Genomic DNA, 25,471 nt, shown 5'->3' with positions numbered 1-25,471 from the left:
TAAGCAAAGAGCATATTTAATCAAATATCCATTGGCATCTGAAACTCAGCATGACCAATCAAAATCATCATCATCCTCCACACATTTATTTCTCCTCTACTGTCCTCATTCTTTGCAAAAGCCAATGTTTCTCCAAGTGTGGTCACCTGACTAGCACAATTAGCCTCATTAGGGAATTTATCATAAATTACAAGTTAATTCTGGGACTCCCTCCAAACCCACTCAATCAGAAACTTTGGGAGTGGGGCCACTAGTCCTCTGGGTGATTCTGGTTCATGCTAAAGTTGGGGAACCACTGGATAAAAATATATTCACCCAGTCACCTGAGTAGAAATCTTGAGTTTGTTCTGTACTCCCTGCATTTATGCCATATTCCTTCTCTCACTCACAGAGAAATTATAATTGATTACCAAACCCTCCTGATGTGGGAAACAGAGGCAGAAGAAAAATTATTAAATTTCCTTACCCACTGAAAAGCCCTTGAAACAGGCAGAGTGACACTCCTCTAGGGACTCAACTACCTCCACCTTAGGGCTTTATTAAGGGCAAAGGGCAATCCTAGCCTGACCGACCCCTACCCCCAGCCAGGATCCTGTCAGTCTACTTTAACAATTCCTTTGGAAACTTCCTTTATCTCTAAACCCTCCAAGATAGTGTTGACAATCACTCCCAAGCATATGGCCCACTGATACACATCTAAAGGGTCTCACGACAATGGTTTTATTACCGGTAATAAATAACTTTTTCCCAACAACAGCTAGCCCCTCAAGGTCCTGGAAACCTTGCTTCCAAAATTCCTTAGAGACTTACATCCAACTTGCAAGCATATAATGGACCACTCCTCACAACCCCCGGGCAGCAGCTCTTTCTGCCCATGGGTCCTGTCCCCGTGCTTTAATAAGCCACCATTTTGGACCAAAGATGTCTCAAGAATTCTTTCTTGGTCATTAGCTCTGGACCTCACCCCACCGAACCTCACTTACATTCTAAAACTTCATCACTCCTAAGTATTAAGTTCCCACCCCTCTCACCCTTCCTTCATATACTTCTAAAGCCTTCACCATCACTCTTGGAAATACTGAAATAGTGAAATAGAAATAGTGAAATAGCAAAATTTTGCCCTGAATCTGGGTCTGGAATCCCTCCCTATCCATAAGGTGAATTCACATACAATTGTTTTGGGATTTCTTTTCCTTCAGTGCCCACAGTTCTTGGTCATGCCACTTCATAAGAATGAATAGGTAGACCAGATGAAGAGTGGTGGGCAGAAAAGTAAAGTTTTTTGAGTGATAGTACAAAGCTCCTGTAGAGGGAGGGGACTGGGAGAGGGTTCCACCAGAGTTTCTAAATCTAGGGGGTTTTATGGGCTTGTTGGCAGGCTTTTTTTTTTTTTTTTTTTTTTTTAGATTTTATTTATTTATTTGACAGACAGATCACAAGTAGGCAGAGAGGCAGGCAGAGAGAGAGGAGGAAGCAGGCTCCCGGCTGAACAGAGAGCCCGATGCGGGGCTCGATCCCAGGATCCCGGGATCATGACCTGAGCCGAAGGCAGCGGCTTTAACCCACTGAGCCACCCAGGCGCCCTGTTGGCAGGCTTTTTTAATCTGATTAACCCTCCATGCACCTGTCACCTAACTATCCAGTGGGAAAGGATGCAAAGTTTCTTCCAGAACGGTGCAAAATCCTCTTAAGGGTGTTTTCCTCTTATGGTGGGGTCCCTTGTCCCTGTCTGCCTTTCTTCCAACTATCCTTCATTAGTCATCACCACCAGAAGCTTTCTCAAACACCCTCAATAAATCAGTTGCTTGTTTCACTTTTTTCCTTTAATATTAATATATTTGCCTCTGCCATTGAACCACTGAGATTCAAAGTATGTTTCTTGGTTCACCTGTGTCAGAATCATCCAATAATCTAATTAAAAAATCTAGATTCCTAAGTCCTACATCTGACCTCAAAATCTCTGAGGGTAGAACATGGAAATCTATATTTTAACAATTGCTCCCCATGAGCTTTTTTGATGTACAAGAAAATTGAGAACTACACTAAACTATGAGCTTCAGTTTCTTTGTTTTCCCAGAGCCTACTGCATGGTAGGTACTCAATAAATATTTGTTACACACACACACACACACACACACACGCACACGCAGAGTTTTATATAGATGTGTGTATATACACACACATACATTATTCAAGTATAAATAACATGCAGTGTTATATTAGTTTCAGGTATAAATATAATCATTTAACAATTCTAAATGTTTTTCAGTGCTCATCAAGATAACTCTACTCTTAATCCCTTTAAATCTAACACATCCCTCCACCCACCTCCCCTCTGGCAGCCACCAGTTTCTCTGTATTTAAGAATCTGTTGAAAAATAAAATATGGTAAAGACAGAGAGGCAGGCAAACCATAAGAGACTGCTAACTACAAGGAACAAACTGAGAGTTGCTGGAGGGAAGGGGGGCGTGGGGGATAAGGTAATTTGATCATGGCCATTAAGGAAGGCACTTAATATAATGAGCACTGGGTGTTATATGAACTGATGAGTCACTAAATTCTATCCCTGAAACTAATACAATACTATATGTGAATTAATCTGAATTTAAATAAAATTTTGAACGAAAAAAACATAGTTCCTTTTTTTGGTCTTTTTTTCTTTGTTCATTCATTTTGTTTCTTAAATTCCACATGAGTGAGATCATACAGTATTTGTCTTTCTCTGATTGATTTATTTCACTTAGCATTACACTTTGTAGATCCATCATGTTATTGCAAATGGCAAGATTTCCCTTTTTATAGCTGAGTAATATTCCCGTGTGTGTGTGTGTGTGTGTGTGTGTGTGTGTGTGACATTATCTTTATCCATTCATCTAACAATGGACATTTGGGTTGTTTCTATATTTTAGCTATTACAAATAATGCTATAATAAACATAGGGGTGCATATATTTTTTCAAATTAGTATTTTTGTTTTATTTGGGTAAACACCCAAGAGTGGAATTACTGGATCATAAGGTAATTCTATTAATTTTTTTTGAGGAATCCCCATACTGTTTTTTCTTTCTTTTTTTTTAATATTTTATTTATTTATTGTATTTGGCACAGAGAGAGAGAGAGAGAGAGCACAAGCAGGAGGAGCAATAGAGGGAAAGGAAGAAGCAGGCTCCCTGCTGAGTGGAGAGCCCAATGCTGGGCTCCACCCCAGCGTCCTGGGACCATGACCTGAGCTGATGGCAGATGCTTAACTGACAGAGCCACACAGGTGCCCCATGCAATCCTTTTCAAGAACAAATGTCTAAAAGAATATTACAGCAGCTCTCCTTCTGTGGGCCTTAGCCACTGAGGCCGTTTTTTTTAAATTATGTTATGTTAGTCACTATACAGTATGTCATTAGTTTTCGATGTAGTGCTCTATTTCTTAACCAGCTTCCAAAACTTCTAAAGAAGAAGACACACCAATGCTTAGATGGCTGCCAGAATTTATAGTCAACCATCTTCTTTGGAAGAACTGGTTAAAATAGAATAAGATTCTGATTTGTATTTTTAGTCTACCCATGGATTTTGCAATAACTCCAGCCTCAAAATTATAATTTTCAATCTTCTCTCTTTTTTTGTGGATTTTGTTCACAGGATGGTGTTATCTTACTAAATACAATTGTTTTCTCAAAAAAAAAAAAAAAGAAGTTTGAAGGAAAAGAATGACCATATTAAAATAAGAAACCAAAATGATGCATAATATTTATTTGGCTTTCCCATTTGAATTTCTCAAATGAATAATAACTTCATCCCATATTGTCTTTAACTAGAATCTCTAAATTTAAATCTAAATTCAAATTCAGTGATATATCTATAAATTATCATTATTCTCCATAAAATATATGTCTAGATGCATTTTTTCTTTTTATATCTTTGTACTTAGAGCTAAGCAGTTAGGTAAAAATCATTAAAGAAAAACAGATATTAATTGGAATATACATATATACTCAAGCAACATTCAAATATCTGGAGAAAGTAACACTATTGCAAATCCAGAGAACTAGAATCAGTACTTCTAAGATTCTGTATTTCCACTAGGGAAGTTTGAGGCTAGAAATAAAAACATGTTTATTAATCTTCAATTAACAATGAGGATGATTCAGAGATATATGCCATGGAAGTAGTATAAAGGTTCAGATCCTGCTCTAGAAACAGAGCTTTCCTGTTGAACAGTCTATGATCTAGTCCAGGAGAACCTAGTGGCAGGTATTCAGTAATTTTCAATAAGAGGTTTTTATTAATATGATATTTGACAGCAACCAAGTAAAGGAGAGCACTCCCTCATTAATATACCCATTTTACAGAGAAAAAGCTTAAACTATTTTTATTTTTTTACTACAAGTTGAAGTCAAAATGAAAATTAGAATAGCACCTCCAAAAGCCTCCCAAGGATTACTTCATAACTCAATATTTTTAGACTGATAGTCACTCCAACTAAATATGTATAGATTCTTAAGAAATTTGACCAGCTAAAGCTATGATTTAGGATGATAGCCAGAAGTATCTTAAATAGTCAACTCACCCCTATATTTAGTTTTATGCTGGTAACATGGAAATAAATACAACTAAAATAAAAAACAGCATCATTTACCTATATGAAAGGTCTTCTGTTGGATAACATGTGTTTTGACTTCTATTAGGTGTAGAATTTCTTAATTTCTTTGTTTTCTATTTCTTTTTATCTACACTCTGTCATTGGTATGAACATCATGTGTCCAGACAAGAGAGGAAAAAGAGCAGATATGTATAGCTCCTGGAGGCCACCAGAAATTATTGCTGGGTTCCTGAAGATCCATCGCATTAGGACTATAATGTACCTTATAACCAACTTCTGTCATTCCTACAGATTCTTATAGACTCGCGGTGGGGGGGGGATGGAGAAGTGGCTGGAAGAGGCCTTTAGAGGAGCTCTTTCCTGTGTGATCCTATCCATGATCATGTCTATTAATGGTCAAGTCAGTACTTTAGACCAAATCTGCCAATCTACTCCTTCTGTTGCAAGGGACTAGGTCAACATTTCTTTTCTCTCTTATGTACTCTTCATGTCTTATTCTGTATTCTACATCAGTTAGAACTCAAAACTAAACCAGAGTTAATAAGTAATTTTGCCTAAGGTAGATAATCCAAGACTCTTCTTTAATTTTCTTAACATTTTTTCCTCCTGTTGCAAGTGCTTTATGTTTTGATTTATATGGACAGACCAGAGAGAGAGAGAGAGAAATCATTGTTCTTAGATCAAATAAATATAAAAGACTTAGGATATTTTTCAAGCAGTGTTTTAAAGCTGTCAAGATTAATAAGGATGTAATAAGTGTTGACTTTTCTAACAGGAGTTTGAGTAATTCCAGCTGCCATTTGAGGTGGGGATGTGGTTGGACAAGATTTAAATCTTGGATAGTAAAATATTCCACAGCATTCTGTTTTCATATCTAAAGCAATATTGTAATGTAAACCATATATCCGTCATATGAAAAACAATTTCTCACTTTATTTTGGAACTTGGATTCTAAATAGTTGTGCTGTGTTTGATGTCGAAGGTGTTCTATCCAGTGGCATTTTAAAGTCATTAGGACGCAGAAACAAAGTTACCTCCTTCAATGTTTTGGTCATAGAGTGAGTTCTCAAAGAACAACTGTTCATTGATCGAATCCAAAATAAAGGAACTAGGAACAGGAAGCCAAAAATAAAATACTCAAATATCCTTCTTGCCCTGTTGCCAAAGGCATGTCAGTCATCAGTCTTCTTATTCGATTTTCGAGAAGAGATGTTATGTTGTCTCCCCCATGCACCCCATACTCCTATCACACAAAATATCAGCAATCGTATTAGAGGCAGTGACTATATCGTTCAATATAACAAGAACCTTAAATTGTTTTCTCTAATCTTTACATTCACCTGCAAGGTAGAATTTATTTTCTTTTTTTAATCAAAGAGTAAACACACAAAATTAACTAACTTACAAGATTAGACAGCTAGAGAAGCAGTACTGTGTGGCGTTTAAGTACATGGACTATAGCGTCGCACAGTCATTTAATCGAGATCCAAATCCTCCTTTTCTACTGCAAGTTGTTTCACCTCTCTCAGCTTTGTTTCTTTGATAACAAAGTGATAGTTCTCACTGCATCTCCTCTACTGGGTTTTTTGGAGATTGAGTGAGATATTCAAAGGAAAGAGATTAATAAAGTGTTTGGGACATATTGGGCACATCCCCCCCCACACACACACACACAAACTCATGCCCATTAATGGCAAAGCCTGTGTTTCCAGTCATGCTTGTTCTCAGACATTTGTGCTTTCCCCTCATGTACTGTACTCTGTCTTCACTTCTATGATTTTGCTAATTTAGCTGCCTTTCACCATCCAAATATTTCTTTTCTCGGACCACAATACAAGCAGAAACAATTATGTTCTCATTCACCCCTCAAGTCTAAGGATAGTTTCTTTGAAAATTATTCATGTAGCCCAAAACTTAGCTAGATCCCTATAGAATCCAGTAGAATATTCTCTTGTATTATTTATCATGTCCCCCGTAAACCCTCCTACCTATCTGTATCCACCAATAGAGTGTGAGATCTCCAAGACAAGAGCTATGTCCTTTTTTTGTTTTTAAGATTTTATTTATTTATTTGACACAGAGAGATTACAAGTAGGCAGAGAGGCAGGCAGAGAGAGAGAGGGGGAAGCATGTTCCCTGCTGAGCAGAGAGTTGGATGCGGGGCTGGATTCCAGGACCCTGAGATCATGACCTGAGCTGAAGGCAGAGGCTTAACCCACTGAGCCACCCAGGTGCCCAAGAGCTATGTCCTTTTACTCCGTATCCCTCAACACCTAACACAGGACCTAAGTCATAAAACATAACAGATATTGGAAAGGTGGATGAATCACAGCAGGCAGGAAATGACTGAGATACCAATGCTGTCCTCCATGTGGACAATCCAAACCAGAGTAAGCAGGCACCGAATAAAAAAGAGAATCATGGATTCAAGACACATGTTACCACAGCTGCATTTATCAGGCTTTTCTCCTTTGGGGCAAGGTACAAATTTAAAGGCCAAATGCTACAGAAGGTAATGCAGAAGTATAGAGAATTCAGACTTTGTCCTTCTTCCCTTCCCAAGTCTGTAGGAGGCTAAATTTACCCGATAACAGAGATGCTATGGGCTCCCAACACTAGAGTAATAAGTGGTATTGCCGTCTACAGATCCCTCAAAGTTCCCAGGAGATCAGTGCTCCTGGAAAGTGCTTCTCAAACTTCACGGGTAATGTTTTTAACAGGTGATGTTAAAATGCAGATTTTGATTCAGTTTTACTCTGTCTGGAAGGGAATTTCACAAAAATTATGAGCAGTGCTCAAAAACAAACAAAAAACGTGGGGCGCCTGGGTGACTCTGTCATTAAGCGGCTGCCTTCAGCTCAGTAAGGATCCTGGGGTCCTGGGATTGAGCCCCACATTGGGCTCCCTGCTAGTGGGGAGTCTCTTTCTCCATCTCCCTCTGCCACTCCTTTTGCTTCTGTGCTCTTTCTGTCAAATAAATTAAAAAATCTTTAAAAGAAAATAAGAGGTATTTTATTCTAAACCAGTGTTTCTCAGGTTTGACTGTACATTATAAAGACCCGGGAAGCTTCTTAAAAGCACAACACCAGGGGCACCTGGGTGGCTCAGTGAGTTAAAGTCTCTGCCTTCAGTGGAGGTCATGATCCCAGAGTCCTGGGATCGAGCCCCGCATCAGGCTCTCTGCTCAGCGGGGAGCCTGCTTCCTCCTCTCTCTCTCTGCCTGCCTCTCTGCCTACTTGTGATCTCTGTCTGTCAAATAAATAAATTAAAAAAAAAAAAAAAAGCACAACACCAGACCAACTCCTGTCGCTGCCCCCGCCCTCCATCAATCAATCAAAATTAGGGGCCGGGGGACCTCTTTAGAGTGAGTCTAACATGAAGCCTGCATGGGGACCACTGCTCTGCCAGCCCCCCAGTGCCATCCCAAGTCTGTCCAGCCCACAGGACACTCTGCAAGCTATTTGTTACTGCTCTGTGACAAGATAAGCATGGTAACTGAGAGTAAGCGTTTAGAAGTTATTACAGCAGTATGACAAATTAAGTTGATGTCTCGTCGATCTAATAATGAAAATAGAGTCATTTTAAAACACCATTGACTTCTAAAGAAAAGTTTTGCTTCTCACTCAAGGAAAACCATTGAATAATTAAATATCCACTACTGGAATTGAGATCATGCTAGACCCCTTCTTTAAGCTGTTACCTCTCAAAACCAAAACAGGAAGGTCAGAGATTATTTGCTGGACCAGATCATTCAGAGACCTGGGCACAACAGGGTTAATGAGCAGGCATGGGGTAGGTGGGGTTACAAACCAGGAACACGTGCCCTCCAAGTTTTCTTTCCCTTTAATTGCCAAAAAAACATACACACTCTCACATAACACGGAAGGTGAGAGCTGAATGAAGTTTTCTGGGTAATGGCTTGAAATGTTTTCCTTATGAGAAGTGGTGTTGAGTTACAGCGTGCAGACGGAGCAGAGCACTGGGAGGAGAGAAGTGGCAGCCCCAGCCCGGCCCCCACCTTTTCTTGGGCTCATAGGACGGTGGACGTGGGCTCGGGGAGACAAGTGATATGTTGAACTGTCTGGTGGCTGGAATTGACTGCTCCCAGAGTGACCTAAGGACAGTGTTTAGCACAGTTTAGCCAGGGGCCAGCTGAGCAGGCACAGATGCTCCGCTGGGAAATGCCACGCAGGCACAGACTGACAAGCGGTAGGAGCTGAGCTTTCCCCTCTTGGACGGCTGTTTCCTGCTGTGTTCAGGGGAGGGGGCATTTCTGGCAACTCTGCTGCTGCTGCTGCTACTTCAGCTCTCTCACCGCTCAAGGTAAGCAGGCTCCAAGGGAGGGTAGGCAGCAAGCAAAGCCTCTGCACCATGAACAAGATCCGAAAGTTTTTCCGAGGAAGTGGGCGAGTCCTGGCATTTATATTTGTCGCTTCTGTCATCTGGCTGCTCTTTGACATGGCAGCTCTCCGCCTGTCATTCAGTGAGATCAACACTCGGGTCCTCAAGGAAGACGTCGTCAGGAGGGAGCGGGTAGGATTCCGAGTTCAGCCAGACCAAATGAAGATCCTTTACAGCAGCATAAAAGAGATGAAGCCCCCACTGAGGGGACACGGGAGGGGCATGTGGGGTAAAGAGAACTTTAGAAAAACTGAGAAGAGTATGCTCAAGGTTGAGGATGACTTGGACCAAACCCAGAAGGAAAGAAAAATGCAGAATGTCCCAGGAAGGGGCAAGGTTGCCCCTTTGTGGCATCCTGGGTACCTACAGACCCTTCCAGTGACTTTTACCAAGCAGAACACAGAGAGGCAGGACCTCAGACCTGAAGCCTACTCTCACCGCTTGGCAAAGCTAATGAGAACTCAGGGGGCTCAGAAAACCCCATTCATAGCTGCAAGAGAAACTCAATTGGCCGAAATCTCTGTACACACGGGACCTGTCGGTGTAAACCAGGAAGCCCGGAAGAGTCATGGTCTCGGCAGTGACACATCAAAACAAGCAGCTGAAAGAAATCCAAATGTGACCATCAGACCTAATACTGACGGATCAAAGCAGCAATCACAGGCAGTAGCAAATGAGAGGACACACCCTGCCGGCCCACTGTTGCCAAAATCTAGGGAAGCCATAGCCTTAAATAAAACTGAGACTCAGAGCAGAGAACTAGATTCAAATAAACACGGAGCCAATAAGAGCCTTCCCTTTTCCAAGTTTATTGCCAATTCAAATCGCTCAAAGAAGCAATCTATTAACGAAGTACTATTGGGAGGCTTGCCAAAGGATGATGGAGCCAAAGTGGCTGGTGGGAAGAAATTCAGTTTCTCTGAAAGCCACGTTGTGATTATAACCAAGGAGGAGGAGCTCAAGACAGACTCCAAACAGGCCCCCAGTCTTAAAAACAAAACTATACTCCCTATTATTTTGGGTGAAAGCCGAGGGAAACATATTTCTGGGAATAGAAGTGAAACATCTTTCCCCACACTTGCTCCACAGAGAGCAATGGTATCTCAGTCTCATCAAGCCTTAGCTGAGGGGCTAGAGCCAGCAAGAATCAACTTGACTGCCAAGGCCCAACCTCCAGAACTCAACCAAAGTCACATAAAAGCCTTGTTACCTGAAGAACATGGAATGCACCATGTGTTAAGAATTGATGTGACACTTTCTCCAAGGGACCCCAAAGCTCCAGGCCAATTTGGAAGGCCTGTAGTGGTTCCCCGTGGAAAGGAGAAGGAGGCAGAAAGAAGATGGAAAGAAGGAAACTTCAATGTCTACCTCAGCGATTTGATCCCAGTGGACAGAGCCATTGAAGACACAAGACCTGCTGGGTAAGATCCATTTCTCTTCTCTTTCTTCCACCTGAAGTATTTTGGCCCTTGTAGAGAAGATTTATTTCTAGGTAATTTTGCATATTTTTGGTCACCTAGAGAAGGAAAGCAACATTAATCGTGAGATAGAGCCCAGGTAGTCTACCATTCACATAGAGAAAAATTCGGATAGAGCATACCCACTGTGTTCTCTCTCTACACTTAACTTCTCTGAGACTTTGGCTCTCACCCCTATTAGCTCACGCCCATTCCTTTCCTCTACTGAAAACCTATTAAAACTATTGATGAACTTAATTCCTAATAAGGTCTATATGAATGGTAGAACTTAAAATGTAATTCCATTAAAATAGTGACAATGACATGAATTCCCAATTTCAGAACTTTACATTATTAGCAAATTTGTTAGGGATATATTTGGGAAATGATCACAAAAAAGGAGCCTTCTAGGCCTCCCTGGAATTATATTCTAACCAGCAGAATTCCACCTAATCATGACTAATGATCACCATAATAGCAACCGAAGAAATGACTTTACTCCCTAAAATTTAATATCCTTTGTAGGTGGGATGGTAGATATTATAAGAGTTTAGTTATAGAGGGAAAAATAATGTTGGGAAAAGTCAATCAGTTAATAATTTGCAGCACCTGCAGGATGTATAAGAGCATATAAACAACCACTTATATGTTTAGAATTTCACCATTTACAAAGAGCCTGCATACACATCACATGAACTGCATAAGAGCTCCAGATAGGAGCCAGAAGATATGATGGGTTCAAATTCATAGATGAGGGCCTTCTGAAATTTTGTCACTTTCCCAAGGTAGCACAGCTCCAAAGCTGCCCAGTGAGCCTTCATGAGCCAGCTCTTCAATGAATTGAAGTCCTGTAACTACATCACCAGGAAGCGGATCAAATCACAAATATCTCATCTGATTCAAATGCAGTTTGGTTCCTGGTTCTTTTTGGCCCCCTCCTAAGTGAGGGTACTTTGTAGTCATATGTTCACTATCCATTAATTGATGATACGGTTCCATGTAGGTCTTGATGGTCGATTCCTGAGCCAAACGATGCTTGCCTTCAAGTTAGAATTAGGGAATGTCATAATTCAGAATTAGCACCTGGGTAGTTAAGCCAATGGCCTTGTTTGGCCTCAGTGGAAAACTCTTGTTTATGATCTAGGTGGCCAGTTACTAGGAGGAAGGCAGGTATAGATGGGCCTCTCATATTAGTAAGAGAAGCCTCTTCATGATGATGTCTATCTATCTATCTTGAGCTCTTTCGGCCAATGGCAGGTGGTTATCATCAAGCACCAACGCCTGCTAGACTAAGGACAGTGCCACTCATGTCCCTTACCCTGGGAAAACTCAGAACCTGGAGAACAACACAAATATGCCCAAAATAAAGATGATAAACCCGAGACCATGGGAAGTTATATTGTCTGTGGTCATAGAACAGTAAATGTAAAGAAATCATGAAAATCCATGACCAGAATTATGCTGTGCTCTTTATCTCTGGCTGATTACCCCCCAAAAGGATCCTAAAAATTATGTGGGACCAGCTCTGATCTGAAATCCTGTACATCACATGTCACACATATATTTATGTACACATATGTAAATTTGCCGGTTTGGAACACAAAATGCCAGAAAACGAAGCAGTAGGTCAAGTAGCTCCGTTTTGATGTCCTTTTGTGGTCTGGCAGACCGCTCTGGAACCTGGGGAAGAGTCAGGCACTGCACAGAAGCTCGGACTGCAGTTCCAAACCAGAGAAAGGGCAATCATGTGAGGGCCGGCAGCAAGTAATCATGAGGCTATCGGTCCTCTGAGCTATTGAAGGCTCAGCGGTGCCCAGCACCTATTAGGTTCTGAAAATTGGTGTGTGGAAGATGAAGGTGGCAGAAAAGTCACAGTCAGGCTCAGTCTTCTGATGGAGGCTGTCCCAACTGAGGAGACTCTGACACGTGTGCTTGAGAGCATGAGTCAGACAGCATGTGGCCGGGCCCCCTCCCTCTTATCACACAACCCACCTTGGCTAAACATAGGCGCTCTCCGCAAGCTGCTTCCCTGATGCTCCCCGCCAGCAGGAGGGAGGTGACTCTGTAGCCACCAGGGATCCTAGGCAGAGGGCTCGCTGAGGTATTTACAGCCCATGTGTGCCACTCTTCCTTGAAAGAGGGTAAATCATTTTTCCTCTCTTTTACCCGAACACCCTGACTATAAATGTGTGTCAATTATGGATTCATATGGATAAAGGTTGGGAAAAAATACAAACGAAAAACATTTGATTCATCAGGTTGGCACGATTTGAAGTCTTCTTATTTTGATTTTATTTATTTTCAGCCTTGCTCAGAAAGTATCTGAAATGGCTTACAAGAATGCACACACTAAGATTTTTTGAAGATAATACATTTTAGAAGTCAGCATAAGGGGAAAACTGTCATAGAATATAATAAGAAAACATGTGAGAGGGAGAGACAGAGAGAGACAGAGAGATCTATAAGGACACAGGAGGACAGGAGGGCTTGCCTTGAAATTAGCCACAGTAGCAACCCACTGAAGCCCTTAAATTTTAAGAGTTCTGGGGAATATCTTCCTCACTGCTCTTTACATTTCCCAAAATGCACCGCTATGGAACGATTAACACAGTAACTGGCATATCTAACTGCCTATTGAATACACACTGAGCCAAATAGAGGATGAAAACCTTTTACTAGATTGGCTAGTACGTTCCTTTAAATTCAATTCCCCTGAGTAAAGGTATTAACCAGTACCAGTGAAGTTAATATCTTCTTAAGGATGATTTAACTGATGCGCCAGGATGAGGTTGGCCCTGAGAAGGAGAGGAGACAAGCAGGATGTCCAGGACAATTTCACCGGCTCTCTTTTCAAAATCAAACTCTCTTTTCCAAATCTCCTCTTCCCTCCTGTTCTCCTGAGTCCCGGAGAACCATTTCTAAGCTGTTGAGGTGCAGTCATGGCCTCTTCCAAAAGCATAAGGACCCCTCAGTCATCAACTTTATTCTCGATCTCCTTTTCAGTGTCATCCTAACCTCTGTCCCTTGCATGATAGCTGGAGCTTTCTGCATATGACCTTCTCTCTACTGTGGGGTCTTTGCATTAGGAAAGTATCTCATTACATTTTCCTGCAATCATGGTCAGTACCATCCACCGATGTTCCTCTTAACTGGTGCCTTCCTACTGGCCCCACCAGCCTCACCTTGCGGAATCCTTACCCTTTCCTCCCACGCACACTGGTCTGACATTACTCAAAACCCAGCTGCAGCTTATCTCCTCTTAGACCACGATTTGACCGTGACCTCTAAATTCCAACAACCTTTAATGTGCCCACAGTCACTGAAATACTCCCTATCATGTGCTCTTCCTTCACTAGAGCCTTAAGAATCTGTTTGCCTCCTCAGTGAAAGTATAAGCTTCTCCGGGAAACTGTCTTTTCCTTCATTTTCTGCCCCCTTGGCCCTGAACAATATGGTTTCAAAAGATGTTTCTCAGAAATGCTTCTTGAAAATTGATACTATTTTAAAACAATAAATGAAAGGTAATCATTCAAATATGGCATGCAATCATTCTTTTTATAAACTAATAATGGCTTCCTAATTTTTCATTTTGGATATATAGAGTATGTTATTAGTATCTGGCTTAAGGTAAATACATCCTGTTCTAACACTATGATCTATTCATTGATTCGTACTTGTTCTTCAGTCCATAATTTCATTGTTTGGTTTTTCCTTTTAATGTTTTGGCTTTCAGGGGAGGAAAAATCTCCTTATTTTGTTTATAACAATGCTTGGTGTCTGTAAGTAAAAATACAGTTGCTTTTTTGCCTAGAACTTTTGCCTATAAAATACGCTTCAAATGAAAATTTTTGATAGTCATTTTAAAGTTCCGTATTTAATTTTTTTTCTTTATAAAGAGCTAATCCTTACAGTTCTTGCTCTCAACTACTGAAGTCCGTTTCAGTCATCAATAATCAATACACACAGATTTTGCTAAAACGCAGTCCTATCTATGGGAAAGGCAGGACCATTGTATGGCAAGATGTCTGTCTTCTGGCCTGCCACGATCTAGTTAAGATGGCATTCCAAAAATGAACTTATTTTAAGAGTGCACTTCCGGAATCTGTTTTAGAGAAAAATGACTCAAAAATTTTTTTGATGCCAGCATTTAGTTTTTAAAGTACAATAAGAATGATAGCATGCTGTCCTACCACTGCTGCGTCGTCATGAGGTTACTCGGTTGCTTAATTTAATGCTTTGCTTTTCCTACAGAACTCTGGCAAGCCCCTTTATAAAGCAATTAAAACTGATCTTTACTCTCTTAGCCCAGAGCCAGGACTGTCAACCAATGACTTGATTCCTTCCCACACAGCTACAGAGACTTTTTCTTTGGGAGCATAGGAAAAGGAAAGGATAGCGCCACGCGTTTGCCACAGACCAGTCTAAATTACTGAGGGGAAAGAAAACCCTTTCTAGAACCTTAATTTCCACTCCTTCCTCCCCTCTCAATCCTACTGAGGTCAAAAACTGTAACTAATAAATTACTAGGGGAGGAGGAGCGATCAGGAGAGAAAACATAAACCGACCACATGTGTTTCTGAAGTTCGGGCTCCTGAAAGTTTATCTGGTTGGGAGAAAAGAGAAACTCGAACGTTAAATGAAGTTCGTATTCTTCATTTTTACACAGTGTGGATATTTTAATTGATGAAAGGAGACTGCTTTTGTGACTAACAGTGAAAAGGGAAAATTATCTAAAACTGACTGCAGGAGCTCCCTGGGAAACTAAACAGGAGCAGGAAAGAAAGATCTGATAAGATGATTTAAAAGGGTCCTTTCGGGTGCTCCTGAGTTGTGTGTGTGTGTGTGTGTATGTATGGACATTGGTGCACATTTGTGTGTTTGTGTTTTAGAGCACAGCGTGCTATTTCACTGACAAGTCATGTCGGAGAGCAGGAAATAAACAGCAAAATTTGTTTAAACGGTACAGGCTACACCACAGCAATAACAAAGGTTAAACGTAGCTGAAAGATGACACGGGGCCTTTCAATATGTTCATTTATCACACTCTCCCCGTCACTCGAGAGCAATAGGGAGAAAGATGAGCAGAGGACACCAAACACATTTCTGCTACGAACTCAAAGAGAAGAAAACAGTGAAATAGTGCCTGATTATGTAAAACTGAGAAATGTTAAAGCAGATCAGTGACTTTTTCTCCTAAATACTGCCAAAGACCCAGAAATGTCTCTGGGAGAGAGGAGTGAATAAATGTAGGAATTCGAACCTTTTACACTTCTCTTTTACTCATCTAATCCATGTGCCTAATTTAACCGCCGGCCTAATTTTATCAGACTCTGGCTGCAGTATTGCCCTGGGTACGCTTTGTCTCAGAAAATAACTACCTGTTGGGCTGTTCTGGGTGACCCATTCCCCGCAGAGCCTCTCAAGAATGAAACACTGTTTGCTCAAGGGTCAGAAAATTGGGGAAAAATAACAGTGTTTAGAAGCTCTCTTTTGTTGTTTGCTTTCAACATGAAAGGAGCTTTTTAGAGTCCCCTCTATGTTTAAAAAAAGTCTACATTATTCCAAACTAAATTATCTCCAAAATTGGCTCTGCTTCTAAAATGTTGTTATATGGACATGTGTGAGAAGGAGCCGTACGGAGAAACAGTATTTACAAGGGCCTCCCCGACTTGCCTCCTGTCATCTGATCCTTAAAACCGTTCCTCAGGGAGGGGACAGTCACCGTCCCAGCCCTGCCTGTGAAGCAACTGGACCTTGAAGAGGCAGCTGAGCTTTTAGACGGTGGCCGATAATTCACCGGTGGCCGTCCGCTTCCCTCCATGCGCTGTCTGCTCAGCGCCTATCGCGAGTGGGGCTCCCTGTACCAGGGAGCTGGGACCGTTCATCCTTCACAAACACCTTCCCACTTGAGCCTTACAATAGTCGTGCCAGACTGGTAAGCGTTACATCCCCTGAAGAGAGGAGGGGGTAGGAAAAAAAACTCAAGGAAAGGTATTCTGGCCAAGGGTCCAACCGCTCACAAGTGACATCATTGGAACCCAAGCTTCAGCCTTCTGATTCTTCCTCACTCCGTAAAGATTCCACCACCTGGGGCCGGCTTTCTCCCCGAACCAGCTCCTCCTGCCTCAGAGTGACCATCACCCTCACCTCTCCTGTGTTTGCCGAGGCTGTCTGAATAAGGGGATTCTCACTGAAAAAGTGCTTATTTATGTTCTAGGCAATGCTGTATTTGTGTGTGCACATGTATGTGTAGATTTTGCAAGTGTATGTGTATGCATACTTTTATTCCAACCAATCCTCCCAGCAACGCTATGAAAGACATATTATCACTCAGATGATTTACAGGTGAGAAAATGAGGCCGAGGCTTAAAAAGAACGGATGATGTATCTGCTGTCCCTGCAAGCCAATAGCCAAATTGCAACTCAAAAGAAAATTTCCTAACATCTAATCCCAGTCCTCTTTCCATAAGGATACAGCTCCTCCTTCCTTTTCCTTTGCTTCCTTGTAATCATACAACTTTGACAGAAATTAAAACATCTCTCTTCCTCTTCCTTACACATGAGTCAGAGTTGTGTGAAAGGAACTAGTGTTGTATATCAGCTACCTCCTCAGAGAGAAAATTGGTAGGAAAGTATTTTCTATACAGCAGTAAGCAAAGGGGAGTCTAAAACTGCTGTCAACCACAGCAAATGGCCCTGAGCTCCCACTAGGTGATTTACCATCTGAGCAAGTTCCCTGCCTCCAAGGCGAGGACAGCAGAACGTTTTGTGGTAGCACAGGGTACTCCCAGAAAGGAAGAGAGACCCTGCACCTGGCCTGAGAGAGGACAGAGACCTGAAAGGGTAGGAGTCAGAGAAGTGGGGGAAAATGGTAGGAAAAAAAAAAAAAAAATCCATTAAGAAACTGAAGGAAATCCGACATGAGGTTGGGGAGTGTTGTGGAAATGAGACCATGGAAAGTAAGCAGCACACAGATCCCCTCAGAACCTTGTTAAGGTTCTTCTAAGGACCAGTGAGAAAATGTGGAAAATAAAACCATTTGATTTACCTTTTCTCAAGGGTCTTGTGACACAGAAGCACTTACAGGTGAACAAGGCTCAAGTTGCATAGACAATCTCAGAATGTTACTACTGGATGAAGCATCAAAGTTGATCTAATCCAGTCCTTTAGGTTAGAGAGAAGTCTGAGAAGGGAAGTGACTTGCTCAAGGTCATAGCTACCCCCAAGGTGCCCTGACCGTCACCCAGAACTATTTCTGCCACATGACATTACCCCTGTTCTTTTCCCTTTCATGCTGATTTCATTCCAACAGCTGTCTGCTCAAAATAGCCGATTGTTAAAACGGAGGAATGTTAATCCAGAGTCCAGTAGCTTTGATGGATATAAGGCGACCTCAGAAACCACAGCCTCAGCTGGCTGAGGCCTTTGGGTAGAGGTAGTGAGTGTAACTGAAATCTTCTAAATTAGCAGTCAGGCAATTTTGACTGAATGTCAGGGTTGTCTACTCTAGAAAGAACAAAACACAAAAGTAAACTTTTTATATAACTATACCCTGTTGTCAGGGAGAAGTCAAGAAGCCCCAATATATCAAACATCTCCTAGAAAAGAATGTAATTCTGGAGGAAGCTCCTCAGTGGGATGCCCTATTCCCCCTTCTGATCCTCCCAAAGATAGCAGAGCTTAGAGAGTGAAGGCCCCTGAAGGCTTACCTCCAGGCACTAGTTGAATTGCAAATTGGACTTGAGAAATATTCTCCACGACCTTCTGTTCAAACCTGAGAAGACTGAGACTTGACCCACATAGTACATTTTGACGGTTTCGGAATAAAATGAAAAATTCATAAAAATGAGAGAATGTTATCATTTCCCCAATCTTATGATTTGAAACCTTCTTTATGGGATAGACAACATTCAAATCAGGTTAGTGGCTGAGCATTCAGCACTCACAAGCCAAAAAGGCAAAACACATCACTCCCTGAGTCTCTTGATAACTGACGAGCCCTTGACAGATCTGAACTAAAGGTTTGCCTGAGAAAAGGTCAGTGTACCCAGTCAAAATGTGTGTGTTTGCATTGTGGATACTCTCAGGTCCTCACATGGGTTTTTGCTATGGACCCTACACAATATTTTTATATCCATTATCACATCAAATCTTCACAGACACTCTGTGAGGAAAGCATTATAATCTTCACCCTAAAAGTGAAGAAACTGAGGATGTGCACAGTTACACGGCTTACTTGTGGTCACGCAGCCAGTAAGTGTCAGAAAGGAATCAAAACTTAGTCCCTTCTCATCTTTCTCAAGTCTAGAGAAAGTCCAGGAAGCTGTTCCACCAAAGTAGTTATCAGCCATGCGCTGGTCAGCTGACCTCACGACAGAGCCTCCATTCGGTCGGTACCTGGATTGGCTGCCATGATGTAAGTCTAGGTTTCCCCCAAACGGAACAGATAGGCTTAGTTTTTAGAAATAGCACGGAGTCTGTGAGCTCTAAACACCTGACTTGTGAAATGGATGAGCATCTAGAATAAAAATATGACTTCTTAACCTCAAAAAAGATTACAAACCCAGGAATAGCTTGCGTTTAAATGAGACTTCACCTGAGCTGCAACTCCTCCCCTCACTACAGAAGAAGCAGGGTTTCCAATAGGCAAATCAGAAGGAAGGAAATTTGCTTTTAGTTGGTCAGTGGAGGATAATTTGAAATTCATTTCACAACCTGTGGTAACCTAGATGACTGTCAGTACATAAAAAGGGTGCAGGCGTTAATGTGGAAAGCCCTTCTGGTCCGATGTACTGTGCCTTTAAACAAAGCTAGCTTGCTAGTTTTTCTAGACACCTGGAAACTTGTTTAACCTGCTGAGTTGTGCAGGAAACCAGGTACATATAAATGTTAGCGTGGCCCGACTTCTCAGCCACCCAAAGCAAGGCACACTCTGTAACTTTGTATTTCCAGCCTCTCTCAGCTCCTTCTGTGCCCCTTTTCCCCATCCTTTGATGCTGCCTCTTTTTCCAGGCACCAGTGTGACCTGTACAATATAATCTCCCACAGAGTCATCTTCAGTGGGTTCTTTAAATGCATCTGAAATACATGTCTGTCAATAATCAGTTTCTTTACTTTTAGGGTCAAGATTATAATGCTTTCCTCACAGAGTGTCCGTGAAGATTTGATGTGATAATGGATATAAAAATATTGTGTAGGGTCCATAGCAAAAACCCATGTGAGGACCTGAGAGTATCCACAATGCAAACACACACGGGTCCTACTTATTTCCTGGGATTCTGACATCTAGTGGAATCCTTCATGACCCCACCCATTTGGATTTCTAATTTTAAAACTAAGGCACCATGATGGGATGGGGAGAATAGAAGCTCAAATATTTGGTTAGTGGAGGTTCCTCTCCCCAAATCTCAAATCTCTGAGAGCTCTTCCAATCTCTAATTTCAAACTGGCTAACATGACAACACTTCTTGGAACTTCCTTCTAAAAGAGACCAAAAATCTACTGATTTATTATTATATGAGAAGATTCATCGGCATTAGCCTGCAAGGTTAACTCCCAGTTTTATTCTCGTTTATAACTAGATTTTCTAATATCAACCAAATTTTAACAGTAAAGCAATTCTCAGGACTTCACAGAATTTGTGCAGGCAGAATTTGTGCAGCTGACCCTTTCTTTTTAGAACTGGTTTATTTTTCTTAGCATGGAATGGTGTAAGGAGTCTTTAAGTGTAAAATGTGCATTTTCCATGCATTTGCATTATAAAATTGGAGATGAGGAAGTCATAGGGAGTTACTGATGTCTTCCTCAGGCTATTAAACTCCTCTTAGCTTTACTTATTTTCTCCCAACATATAGCTCACGATGGAACTTTTACCCATCTTACACCAGTATCCTCAAAATCCTCTAGCATTTTTCTTTCTGTTTCATTTGCTCTGATGACCCCTAGACTTGGATTAATTTACCAGTCTTCTTTTATCTCCTCCTAAACTCAGGCTGACAGACCCTGGTGGAGTAAATCACAACAGCATTTTGACTAAAATTTTCAGATCTCCTAATTCAGGAAAGCACTCAGTGCCCCTCAGAAATCCTTTCATAAGTAGTTGGCCAGTACTCCCTCCCATTATTCATAGTGTCAGTTTGAAATACTCTCTATTCTTCTCAAAGCCCTACCCTATCACATTAACAAACAACCTTTCCTCCAACATGAGCTACAAATTCTCTCAACTTCTCTGTGCATAAACTCATCTGTATACATTACCACCTTTTTTCTTCTTATCTCAAAGAAAAATGTCTCTTCTTCCACCATTAATCTTTTGATTTAAGCTCCATTCCATTTTTTTCATCCACCCATTTAATACACATTTATCAAATATTAATTATGTGTAACTATGCTAGAAGCATTGTAGTAAGCAGAAATTCTGGATGCAGAAAATAAGAAATAAAATCAATAAATTAATGCTATGGCCTCTAGAACTGTGAAAGAATATGTTTCTGTTTTTTTAAGCTATGAACTTGGTTATAGCAGCCAGAGGAAACTAATATAATGTGGTTTCAAAGAGTGGGTTGCTGCTGTCACAAACACCTAAAAATGTGGAAGGATTATTCAAGTAATATCGAAAGAATCGAATAATAGATAAAAGCAGGGAAAACTTTGAGAAGCACAACAGGCCAAGCCTGGATTGCCTTGAAGAAAGTGTTGGTAGGAACATACATGTTAAAGATGCTACAGGTGAGGGCTTGGAAGGAAGTGAGAAGTACAGAAAAGAAAACTTCTGTCCTCTTTAAGAATACACATACCGACTTGAACAGAATGTTGGTAAAAAAAATATAACCATTCTAAGTGCATCTTGTGAGGGTTCAGAAGTAAATGTAGAATACAATACTGGGAACAGGAGTGAAAATGACCCTCACAAGACAGTGGCAGAAACCTTGTGTAAATTGTGTCCAATAGCTGTGTGGAAGCAGAAATTGTAAGCCATGAACTTGGATAGTTAACTGAAGAGAATTCCAAGTCAGATGTTGAGGGTGTGTACTGGTATTTCTTTTCTTCCATAGTAAAATGTGAGAAGAAAGAGATAAATTGAGAAAGAAACTGATAGGCAGATTTTTTTTTTTTTAATTTGTTACAGCAGCCACAGGAAACTAATACAGCCCTTAGGGATATCTCGCATTATTTAGAAATGCCAATTTGTTGATCTCTAATGTAGAATCAGATCAGTTTGAGTTGCCTACTAGCTGATGTTAACACTGGGTACCTGTTTACTAGATCAGGGTATCTGGTAAAAATGTATCATTTTGATTTTACATCACTTGAAGATTCGGGACATGCTCCTATCAGCCCTCAATTTATTTATTTTTTAAGATTATCTACCAATGTTAAGTAAAATTAAGTCCACTTTGTCTTAGAGCTCAGATTCCCAAACTGGCCTATCACAACTTGTGGGTTATCTAATTGTTTGTAGAATTTTACTTACATTGTTTGTTTGTTCTTTAAGACACAGGTTCTCAGGGACTATTCAGAACTGCTGGATAGAATTTCTGGGGCTAGTGATTGGCTATGTATGTTTTCATAAGGTTTTGTAGATTAGTATCATAACCATCCATTTTAGGGAACCATTGAAAGTACAGACCAAAGCTGGATTTGCCTATCTTTTCTTAAGTATCTGCTGTGTGTCAGATAAATAGTAGGTGAGTTTTATAAAATATTTGCACTTAATCTTACAATAAATCCATTCTTCATCTCTGCTTGGATGTTCTTAATCTCTGGCAAATTCAGGTTCAAATTTATCTAAGCCAGTAATTAGGGGATCTAGTATTTGACCACATACTTACCTGATTCCAAAACCCATGCTCTTAGTACAGAAAAATCAGGATAGTGCAGTGAATGACAACAATTTGTTCACATTTCCATATATATCCTTTCTAGGTGAATCATATTGGATAAGCCATCTAACTTCTCCAGCTTCAGTTTCCTTTATTTAGAGAAGAGGGTAAAAATATGGATCTCAGATAGTTGTTATAGTTATCTACATGATAATACTTTATTAAGTACTATTGATAAATGGTGAGTGCATGGAAATATGGTTCTACTATGGTTTTTGCTCTTATCTATTTCTTTTTTAGGGACTAAGCTAAGTGTAGCTATGTCGTCTGGCAGAAGTGCCTGCTCCCACAAAATGCTACATCTGCTGCCAGCTTCTTTTATTCTTGAGAACTTAAGGCTTCCTGAATGGCTATTTCTGGAGCCAGACTGGACCAGAGTTTGAGTCCCAACTCTGCCATTTACTAACAGTATAATCATGAATTGCTTCGCCATGATTTCAATTATTCATCCATAAAAAAGGGAAGAGATGTTGTTGGTTTAAATTGAAATAATACAGCATGCCTATAATATTTATTTATGGTCATTGTAATTTAATTACGACATTATAACAGTAGTTGTGTCAGAGGATGGCAAATACTCTTTGTGAGGTTCCACTCAGCACCCTCCTATGAAGAGTAACAGGCAGGGATGGAAGAATGCCAGCAGTGAGGTAGTACACATTGCAGGGTGTGGGGAAAATAAAAAACCCAAGACCAATTACAACCCACCTGAATACCAACTCCCACTGTAGCCTTATCCTCCTCTCTATCCCAGGACTTATTTCAACTGTGGTTATTCTGTAGCACAGAGAGTCTCAGCAAGTAACCCCTAAATAGATAGAGAAGATGAAGAGTTTAATTATATATCTCCATATACATCCATAAATACACTCACATGCAAGGTGGGAGAAAAAATATTTCCTTTGGCACTTGGCAGGAGGCCCTTTGGAAGGGCAATCAGAAACTACTTGGTAACATTAAATAAGTCAGAGTGTTCTCTTGTGGTATATGGTCTAAGTAAGATAGCACTAGCTACCATTTGGTGAATTCCTATGCCAGGAACTGTGCTAGACATTTCATGTGTGTTCTCACTAGACTGTAAAGCTCTGTTGAATAAGAAACTTTACCTAATTTTAAAGATGTAGAAGCAGAGATACAGAGTGATTAAGTATGGTATCAATGGATAAAGACCTGGGAAATATTGGGGGTGAGTTCAAAATAGTGTCTAACCACCTGCAAAGCCTATGTCCTTCCTGTCCACTATAGCGAGTTGCTGCTACAGGGACTTCTCACGTCTTGTCTTGCATTGCTAGTCCTTTCACAGCAACTACTGTTACTGGCTATTCTTACCCTGCTTGTTTATTTTGCTTATCACCCTCCCCAAGAAAAACACATGATAAAATCATCACTGATATATATAGTAGATGTTGGATGGATGAATGAATAAACAGATATATAGACAAACAGATAGATACACAAACAGATAGACAGAGCATGTGAGTGTATGTATATCTACATACAATTGCCCTCTGTGACTTGTAAAACCATCTCATTAGTTTTAAAATGAGTCCTGCTTGTGTCCTGGCCCAGGTGTGCAGAGCAGCTCGTTCATGATAACCTCCCGACCACCAGTGTCATCATGTGCTTTGTGGATGAAGTGTGGTCCACTCTCCTGAGGTCTGTTCATAGTGTCCTTAATCGCTCTCCTTCACATCTCATCAAGGAGATTCTGCTGGTGGATGACTTCAGCACCAAAGGTAGGAAAACCACTCCTGAAAAATTGAAGTTTGATATGAGGCAATAGCAGTTTGGGTGGATGGCAAAAATATCAAATCATTGTTTCATGTGGTGCTTTAGAGGCATAAAGCCAAGCGTCTATGGGATATAGAAAGTGAATTCTATCTTCAGTTAGCTGTCTCAGACTTCCCTTCCGCTGTGCCTTCTCTGCCATGTAGAAATGATTTTCTAACTATAGCTCCTTGGAGCACTTTGAAATCCCAGAGACCAGAAGATACTCAACAGTTTTATGAAATCTAATAAGCCAGTACCCCCGCAATTAATAGGATGCCTTTCCCACTGGTAATAACAAGTCAGAGTTAGACTCTATGGAAAACAAAGAAATGGAAGGCCGATGGTTTCTCCCTCAATAGTAAAGCACATTATGTGTTAAGTGTTGAGAAGACAAATTGCCAAAAGAACTGAAGAGATGAGGCTTCAACAGAGTGCAAAGGCAGAAACAGTCTGGAAGAAGTGAAGAATATTCTCTTGGGGACCTCACATAATTTGTGTACGTAAATGGTCCATTTCCACCTGAGGTCCCATAGCCACCACATTACAAATTCCCAAAATGCATGCACTTTAGAAAATTTTAGAAAATAGCAAAGAGAGGACAGCCCCAATAGAACAGCTTAGTTCTGTTCATGACCACAGCGGCATGAGCCAGTTTCCTCAACCTCAGAATTCCTACCATAATCACCTTGAGGTCCATTAGCACTAAAATGCCAAAAAAAAAAAAAAAAAAAAGGTTGAAAATCTTGAGAAAGGGCCTTGAAAGCATAAACAGAAATAGTATCCATTCACCAAGCAAATAATAGTATTTTTATGAATGACAGATCCAGGGACCTGAAGAACCATTTGGAGAGATCTAGAGCTTAAATGGTTTTCAGGGTACTCTTTAAGAAAAAAAAAAAAAAATCCCACAAAGTCAGTAGGAAAGTGAGCAGCAGAACTACTTCTGGAAACCTTTTCTACCTGGGATATCTATCAATAGCTTAATTACACATAGAAGTGATTGCAAGTCATGTAAATATATCCCATAAAACCCCAACAACATTCCTTTAGGTGGATTCCTCCTTGGCCACCCAAAAGACAAAAGAGGTGCGGCTCAGATAGTATCATAGTAGGGAAGTGACAGCGCCCTAACCAATTGCAGTTGTAATACCTTTCTTTCATAAATTTTCCAATTTGAAAACCATGTTTAGCCTTTGGTCTGGGTCTTGGAAGGGGGCCTTTGTAAGCCAGGAATTTTGTACAGAAACCTGAGTTTCATTTATCTCAGGGCAAATTTGCCCCTGTCCTGACAAGTATTTAGAAAAGGTGAGCCCTCCTATACGTCACTTGGCAACACTGAAAAGAAGGATTTGGAATTTGAGAAACAG

The 25,471-nt window shown here is 40.7% G+C and overlaps 1 protein-coding gene across 1 annotated transcript in view; it reads left to right on the top strand.

The window, feature by feature from the left end:
* Window positions 1–8,965: 8,965 nt before the first annotated feature.
* The window catches only part of GALNT5 (polypeptide N-acetylgalactosaminyltransferase 5), a gene marked incomplete at both ends in the record, with an annotated part of 41,826 nt that continues 25,320 nt past the window's right edge, over window positions 8,966–25,471 (top strand). Inside the window, 2 exons of the mRNA XM_080799591.1 lie at window positions 8,966–10,416; window positions 23,904–24,070. Coding sequence (XP_080655717.1) covers window positions 8,966–10,416; window positions 23,904–24,070 — 1,618 coding nt within the window. The remainder of the gene's footprint in view (window positions 10,417–23,903; window positions 24,071–25,471) is intronic.

Source organism: Martes martes (genome assembly GCF_963455335.1).
Source record: "Martes martes genome assembly, chromosome: 3".
NCBI classification, from domain to species: domain Eukaryota; kingdom Metazoa; phylum Chordata; class Mammalia; order Carnivora; family Mustelidae; genus Martes; species Martes martes.
Note: the sequence above shows the minus strand (reverse complement) of the source record. Positions and strands in the feature narration are given on the sequence as shown.